The 9110-nt window shown below is 33.1% G+C and overlaps 1 protein-coding gene across 1 annotated transcript; it reads left to right on the forward strand.

Annotated features, from left to right (window-relative positions):
* Positions 1-5812: 5812 nt before the first annotated feature.
* LOC138307313 (carotenoid-cleaving dioxygenase, mitochondrial-like) lies at positions 5813-8452 on the forward strand. The gene is made up of 2 exons (XM_069247988.1): positions 5813-6248; positions 6770-8452. Exons 1-2 carry the CDS (start codon positions 6057-6059, stop codon positions 8165-8167), a joined length of 1590 nt encoding a protein of 529 aa, XP_069104089.1. The 5' UTR covers positions 5813-6056; the 3' UTR covers positions 8168-8452.
* The last annotated feature ends 658 nt before the right edge of the window (positions 8453-9110 follow it).

The following is a 9110-nucleotide window of genomic DNA, read 5'->3' on the forward strand; positions in this document are numbered from 1 at the left end:
ACAAAACGCACGGAATGGGGCTTAAAGGCAAAGTATGGGTTATCCTCAAGGGAATGTATAAGGGTTGTGTTACGTATACCAATTTGATATCCAAAAGTGTTTTAATGGAGAGAGGAATTTTACAAAGGGTCGCTCTCTGCCAAAATGTGTCTGGTTTTCATCAATGAATTATTAAACGAAATAGAAATATATGGCAAAGGCACATCGATTGTTGAATTAAAAGTTAATATACCCACTCAAGCAGACGATTTGTATCTTTTAAGTACAAATTATCAAAGTTTGCGAGACATGATAAACATATGTGAAATTTATAGTCGGAAGTGTCGGTTTACGTTCTTTTCAACTAAATGTAATTACAATAAACGCACAGTGCAATGCATCTGATATTTTACTTCGCTATAGTATTCTACCAGTAGTTACTGAAATGAAACACAATCAAATATCATTAAGTCACTATAGAAATAGTGTCGAAATAACTATAAGGGCATGTAGTAAGTTAAAAACTGGTATTATGTCACTTCTAAAGTCAGGTGCCCATTCTAATGCTCTTTACTCTGCAACTATTACCAAATTGGCCAAAATTAAGATATATCCATCTGCTCTATTCAGATGCAAATTGTGGCTTCTTCATAATTAGTTATAAATATGTAAATTTGTTTGAACGAGCACAGAATTGTATTGTCAAATCTGTTCAAGGCTTTAGGATGAGAACACGGACTGACGTGTGTATCATTGCTCGTTTGGGTTACCATTAAATCAAATGTTGACATCAGAAAATTATTACTTATGAGACGAATTATTGCCATGGATAGTAGTTTTTTGATTTACGATTTTTTTGTCAGTAGATTTTTACGTGTTTTTTAATGCAGACAAGGTTTTATACTAGACATCATAAGAATATTACGTAATTTATGATTTACTGATTGTATCTGGCACTTCTCATTGTAAAAATCTTGTTTATAAAAAAATATTCAAATTTGATGAAAGATCACGGCTCGAACGTATGTCAAATGATATAGATTTTATTAGATTCAAATGTATTCACTCTAAAACTAGTTTGTGCTTTCTTTGCGAACTCGCTGTTAGGTTCCTACAGTATGATAACTATGTAATTGTATTTTGGATGTTTGTGTAAACACACGGATATCAAATTGTATGGAATTATGTCAATATTGTGGATGACTTTTTAATGACCATGTTACCCATATTATTTTACATTGTGATAAAAATAATGAAAATCGTGACGAGTACTGGTGTTTTTGAGTGAACAATTTTGGATTAGAGGTCATGTCATCGCTTAATAATGTATCAGATTTTGATTTATATACAACTTGTTGGGTAAAGAATAGCCTTTGAGTTTTGCAAATAGTGATTTAGAGGAGTTTAGATTAGGAAATGTGATTTTTTTGTATAGACTTATGAAAGCAGGTGATCTTTATTGTAACAAGTAAATCTCAACTAATTACTTATTATGAGACTTGAGCTTTTACATATCTTGTAAATATCTATTTGCTGCTTTGTTTGTTATTTTCATATCAAATGTCATTCTTAATGTAATTTTCAATTTTGGAGGAAATGAAGATATTAACATAATAATCATCGGTATACACTTTAGTCTTAGAAAAAAAAAGGTATGCTCTTCATTGGAAAACGTTTTTAGATATTATCTATTTGTTGTAAAATAATGTATTGTGAATATTTTGCCAGTTACTGGTATACACGTGATGCATTAACGCTATGGATGAATGCACATACGTTAAAATACCTTTTCCTTGTATATACGTAATGTATGGCTAAATAAAATTTGTACATGTCTTTATTTACATAAAATGAACTGTGGTTTAAGTTAGAACTCAAACTATACTCTACACGTTGTTCTATACCAACACTTTTCTTTATTCTCTAAAAAGCGGGCTTATGGAAAACACATGATTAGTGAGAGGGTACTGCACTCGGTTCTCGTCATCTCGGCTTTCTTAACACTCGAACATTATATTGTAGGATTTTCATAAGAATTTTATGGAAAGAAATACAGTGCTTATTAGAACATTACTTCACATTCGATCTGTTATAGAGTTGCCTCTATGTCCATGTCATGAATATTATGGTTGATATTTTGTTAAAGGTCTTTCCTGACTCATTTCAATAATCTTAAGTTTTCTATGATGACATTATTTGGTCATGCCTTCTCTCTAGGCGGACGCACGACCCTCCAGCGGAGTCGGTATATAAAACCGCCTTCTTCTCCGTCTTGCTTTTCCTTTGCTTCTTCTCTGAGTATATTTTCTCTTTCTTGCTCACATTTCGTTAAGTCGCTCCTGTTATATTTTAGGTTCCGATCGTTCCTAAATATACGGGTTTCTTAAATTAGTTTCTTTACAGTTCAGCGTAATCAAAATAAGCCTGTTGGATTAAACTTCATTTTCAATCAATGGTTTGCCTAGTCTTATAATCATTTAGACTTTTCCGTTTTCTGTCGATTCTACTCCACATGCTGATAGCAGTTTTCTTCTTTGTCCTTCGGCTTTTATCTTCTCGTTCGTTTCTCGTTGATGTTGATCAGTGATCCCGAAAATAAGTAAATTGTTTTCTCTTTGTTTTTCGTACATTTCCAATAATATAGATCCGTTGTTTTTGGCGTCGAGTTGTAGCAATTGAGCCCAGATATAGTCCTATAAATAAACACATCCTTTTGTATATGCTTTAAGGTATTACCTAAGATATAGTCCTATAAATAAACACATCCTTTTGTATATGCCCTAAGGTATTACCTAAGATATAGACCTATAAATAAACACATATTTTTGTATATGGTTTAAGGTATTACCTAAGATATAGACCTATAAATAAACACATATTTTTGTATATGGTTTAAGGTATTACCTAAGATATAGACCTATAAATAAACACATATTTTTGTATGTGGTTTACGACATAACTTAAGAGACAGTCCTTTAAAGAAATACATATTTTTGTATATGGTTTAAGATATTAACTAAGATATAGACCTATAACGAAACACATAATTCGTATATGGTTTAAGGTGTTACCTAAGATATAGACCTATAACGAAACACATAATTTGTATATGGTTTAAGATATTACCTAAGATATAGACCTATAACGAAACACATTATTTTGTATATGGTTTAAGATATTAACTAAGATATAGACCTATAACGAAACACATTATTTTGTATATGGATTAAGATATTAACTAAGATATAGACCTATAACGAAACACATTATTTGTATATGGTTTAAGGTATTACCATAGATATTGACCTATACAGAAGCGACATCTTTTGTTTGTTTTAGACAAACATTTAGTCTTACAACTATTTTTTTTAAATTTTGATAATTCGTTTGAGTATACAAATCACTTGGTGATACTTTTAACTATCAATTTTATTTCAACCAAAACTAATCCAATGTATATAAATATTTTCTGCAATATCATCGTTTTAATTTCATTCCATTAACAAATCTGTATGTAATAAAATGTTAGTATCATAACGATTTGTATAGATAACTATGTAAATAGATTATATAGATCTATACGTTACCCTTAAATTGCACAAATAAGTTCACCACCGGTTATCAGTCTATTTTAGTGCGAAAAGGTCTTGTTTGAGGAAACCTATTTACATTTGTGTCGATATTTGACCACAAATAAACCCTGTTCAGTGTAACTAGATACATGACCGTCAGTAAGTGGGCCAAGGCCTTTGCAGATGCAATTGATAGCCGCCGTATAAATAGTTGGAATTACAGAAATAGGTTAATTATACCCGGCTCCCTGATCAACATGACATGGGTGTGTTGTATTACTGTCTCTCCTTCTGGTGGGGTGTGTCCAGCCTGATAGATCACAGGGGTTTGATACCCACACTGATGGATCACAGGGCTTTGATACCCACACAGATGGATCACAGGGCTTTGATACCCACACTGATGAATCACAGGGCTTTGATACCGACACTGATGGATCACAGGGGTTTGATACCCACACTGATGGATCACAGGGGTTTGAAATTTCTTTACAGTTCAGCGAAATCAAAATTGGCCAGTTGGATTAAACTACATTTTAAATAAATGGCTTGCCTAGTCAAATAATCTTTTAAACATTTCCTTCATCTGTCGATTCTACTCCACATGCTGATAGCAGTTTTCTTCTTTGTCCTTCGGCTTTTATCTTCTCGTTCGTTTCTCGTTGATGTTGATCAGTGATCCCGAAAATAAATAAATTGTTTTCTCTTTGTTTTTCGTACATTTCCAATAATATAGATCCGTTGTTTTTGGCGTCGAGTTGTAGCAAATGAGCCCAGATATAGTCCTATAAATAAACACATATTTTTGCATATGGATTAAGGTATTACCTAAGATACATACCTATAACGAAACACATACTTTTGTATATGGATTAAGATATTACCTAAGATATAGACCTATAACGAAACACATTATTTTGTATATGGATTAAGATATTACCTAAGATATAGACATATTACGAAACACATAATTTGTATATGGTTTAAGATATTAACTAAGATATAGACCTATAAGGAAACACATAATTTTGTATATGGATTAAGAAATTACCTAAGATATAGACCTATAACGAAACACATTATTTTGTATATGGATTAAGATATTACCTAAGATATAGACCTATAACGAAACACATTATTTTGTATATGGATTAAGATATTACCTAAGATATAGATATATAACTATAACGAAACAAATTATTTTGTATATGGTTTAAGATGTTCCCTAAGATATAGACCTATAACGTAACACATTATTTTGTATATGGTTTAAGGTATAACCTAAGATATAGACCTATAACGAAACACATTATTTTGTATATGGATTAAGATATTACCTAAGATATAGACCTATAACGAAACACATTATTTTGTATATGGATTAAGATATTACCTAAGATATAGACCTATAACGAAAAACATTATTTTGTATATGGTTTAAGGTATAGCCCAAGATATAGACATATTACGAAACACATTATTTTGTATATGGATTAAGATATTACCTAAGATATAGACCTATAACGAAACACATTATTTTGTATATGGATTAAGATATTACCTAAGATATAGACCTATAACGAAACACATTATTTTGTATATGGATTAAGATATTACCTAAGATAAGATATAGACCTATAACGAAACACATTATTTTGTATATGGATTAAGATATTACCTAAGATATAGACCTATAACGAAACACATTATTTTGTATATGGATTAAGATATTACCTAAGATATAGACCTATAACGAAACACATTATTTTGTATATGGATTAAGATATTACCTAAGATATAGACCTATAACGAAACACATTATTTTGTATATGGATTAAGATGTTCCCTAAGATATAGACCTATAACGAAACACATTATTTTGTATATGGATTAAGATATTACCTAAGATATAGACCTATAACGAAACACATTATTTTGTATATGGATTAAGATATTACCTAAGATATAGACCTATAAGTAATAACGCAACACATTTATTTTGTATATAACTTAAATATTTTTTATAATATGGTTTAGACGAATATTAAGTCCTACAACTGTTTTTTTATTTTGATAATTCGTTTGAGAATACAACCAGCTTGATGCTTTTATTCAACCAAAACTACTCCGATGTATATAAATATTTTCTGGAATATCATCGTTTTCATTTCATTCCGTTCACAAATCTGTACCTCAAAAATGTTAGTATCATAACGATTTGTATAGATAGCTGTGTAAATAGATTATGTAGATCTATACTTTACCCTTAAATTGCACAAATAAGTTCACCGCCGGTTATCCGGCTATCTTAGTGCGAAAAGGTCTTGTGTGACGAAACCTATCTACATTTGTGTCGATATTTGACCACAAATAGACCCTGTTCAGTGTAACTTGACACATGACGTCAGTAAGTGGGCCAAGGCCTTTGCAGATGCAACTGATAGCCGCCGTATAAATAGTTGGAATTACAGGAATAGGTTAATTATACCCGGCTCCCTGATCAACATGACATGGTGTGTTGTATTACTGTCTCTCCTTCTGGTGGGGTGTGTTCACACTGATGAATCACAGGGGTTTGATACCCACACTGATGGATCACAGGGGTTTGAACTGTGGTTTACTACCAATAAAGACGAAAAGGAGAGAGCACCGATTTATTTCGACAATCCACTTCCTACATGGCTCAAAGGAACACTGGTAAGTTATTTCTGAAAAATTCAGATGTTTGTTTTCCCCCATAAGGATTTAAAGTTGAAACAACAAAAAAAAAAAAAAAAAAAAAAAAAACAGTGTAAAACTTTCTTCTAAACTTTTCCAATTATTGTTTAAAGTATCCTTTGTGAAATTAACAGCTTTATTGGTTTTTTTTGTCTATAAAAGGGCAATGTTTGTCTACACAAATATAAATTAAATGTAAATATCACATCGCGATTATTATCTGAAATATATTTTACTGCAGTTAATGAATAGGCAAACCATAAACTGTCTAATCTTCCAGTCGTTGTGATTAATACACCAATGTCCTCCACAAACAACACCCGCCATCGCCCCAATGTTCCATAACCTACCATTAGAACTCGGGAAGTGAAATAGTTTAAGGATACTTAGGCAATACTAATTGAATTAATGTTAAATAGACTTCGTTATGCTTCATCTATACTTCATAAAATGTAGAGGATTCAATTCATCATTATTAATCACCATTCTCCTATCTGTAGATCAGGAATGGTCCAGGACAGTTTGAGATGGGAAAACGCAAATTCCTGAATGCTATTGATGGTTATTCCAAACTTTCCAGCTGGACCTTTTCTGGCAATGGTTCTGCGTATTTCTCGACAAAGTTCCTGAGATCAGAATCCTATAAGGAGTCCAGAACAAACAACAACGTGGCCCCGTTTCTAACATTTGGTGGTGTTGCTCCTCCTTTTAGCGACATTGAGAAGGCAGACGCTGTTGGACACCAACTAGACAACACGAACGTTAATGTATTCCAGTATATGGACGATGACAGTCCCGTATTTGTAGCAGTGTCAGACGTGTGGAAACTGTACGAGTTTAATAGCTCGCTGTCAACATTAGGACCGGTAAATGCCAAACATCCCGTAAAAGAACCCGCCGACAGAATTGGGTTTATTGATTCTATGTCATGCGCACATTCACTTCCTGAATACGGCACTTCAGATACTTACTTTAATTTCTACAGTAGTTTAAGTTTAATCCCCGGAATAAAACATAAATTAACTCTTGTACGGATAAACTCTGTCAACGATCGACAAGTTGTAGCAGAATGGGACACGGACAAAGTGGCCTACATGCATTCGTTTGGAGTAACGCCAAATTACGTTATTTTTTTCATTGCGCCTTATTTTGTTAATATAGAAGAGCTTTTGTTGCACGGCTCAGTAGGAGATGGAATGGATTGGTTTCCAAAGGAAAATACAACTGTTTATATAGTCAATACAAAAACACGTCAGACGTACAATATGAACATTTCCACAGTGATGGCTTTGCACCATATAAACGCGTTCGAATTTCCAGATGGTAAAATCGCCGTAGATGTTGCAGGTCATCAAGATCCATTTTTTTCCAATGTGTTTAAGATTTCGAACATTTACAACGTTACATCCCGAGCACACAGTAAATACAGAACGTCGGTGACGAGATATATCTTTGATATAAAGAAAAACAATTATATAACACAAACTTGGCCAGATTCGGACAAATACCAGTGCGCATCTACACTAGAAGTACCGACAATTAACGAACATTACCGATCCAAACCGTATTGTTTTGTATATGGGTCAGTTTTCAACTTCGACGGAGAAGATTTTGCTCATATTGCTCTGGTTAAAAAGGACGTTTGTGGTCAAAAGCGAGACAAAGCATTATACATCCCTAACCATTACCCTACCGAGGCTTGGTTCATACCTTCACCACCAGGGGGCGCTACATCAGAGGATGACGGTTACTTGGCCACAATATTCCTCGACGGAACAACGAAGAAAAGTTATATTGCACTCATTGACCCGAAAAACATGACAATTACCCATAAGGCCATTCTTCCCACGGTTGTGCCTTTTAATATTCACGGGCGTTTCTTTCCAGACTCTGTTTAATAACAAGACAATATAAAGACATACAACAATCTAGTTTTACATCTGCATTTGTATTTCATGATATATTACCACAAATTGAATGAGTAAATATCAAAATGATCATACCAATGATACAAGGTTAAGATACAGTTTTCCTATTAATCCTGACTTTCCAGATACATGTACAGTAGAAGATGGCGAATGTTTCATCATACTGCAGTTTTCATAGTTCTCAATGTCCGATAAACGACGTGTATATCTTATATTACTGTCTAAATAAAAGCACCGCCCTTACGTGTATCATAATTACATCTTTGTATTTGTAGCTCCGACGGTGTTTGTAATGTTTCATTTCTCATCAAGACTACCGGAGAGAGGCAAACACGTCTGTCTATCATTCGCTGTGTTTGACGAAAATGTGTAACCATAATTTATCACCGTTATAACACAGGGGGGCCAACTCAATGAAAATGGATGTTGGCATACATTTTTTTTTGTATTTGGTGAATGGACTGATGAGTATACATGACAGTCATGTGATTTTTTTCAGAAAATACGAGATTTGAAAAATCGGGATACTTACTATAAAACAGTTTTATTGTAAGTATCCCGATTATTTTAATAATTTTTCAAATCTCGTATTTTCTGAAATAAATTACATGATTTTCATGTATACTCATCAGTCCATCCACCAAATACAAAAACTGTATGACAACATTCATTTTCATTGAGTTGGCCCCCTGTGCGTTATAATGTATTTCGCATTCAAACGCTTAAATGACTTCGACTCTTTGATAATCTAGGGCCGTTTTCGACTATGCGGTTTGACTGGTTGGACCTAATTGTTCGTTTATTAATTAAAGACGGACCTGGTGATTTTATATTGTTTTCAGACGAGCTTTGACAAAGCCCTCACAGGCCTGTATAAAAAAATGTAGGTCCGTCAGGATTTATACTCGAAATA

This window comes from Argopecten irradians, chromosome 1 (genome assembly GCF_041381155.1).
Source record: "Argopecten irradians isolate NY chromosome 1, Ai_NY, whole genome shotgun sequence".
Taxonomy (NCBI): Eukaryota; Metazoa; Mollusca; class Bivalvia; order Pectinida; family Pectinidae; genus Argopecten; species Argopecten irradians.

What these genes read in the sequence shown, in the direction of transcription:
- LOC138307313 (XM_069247988.1), top strand. Translation starts at nt 6,057, where the DNA reads ATGACATGGTGTGTTGTATTACTGTCTCTCCTTCTGGTGGGGTGTGTT. An exon ending in CATGGCTCAAAGGAACACTG is followed by an intron (nt 6,249 to 6,769) that starts GTAAGTTATTTC and finishes TCCTATCTGTAG; the next exon opens with ATCAGGAATGGTCCAGGACA.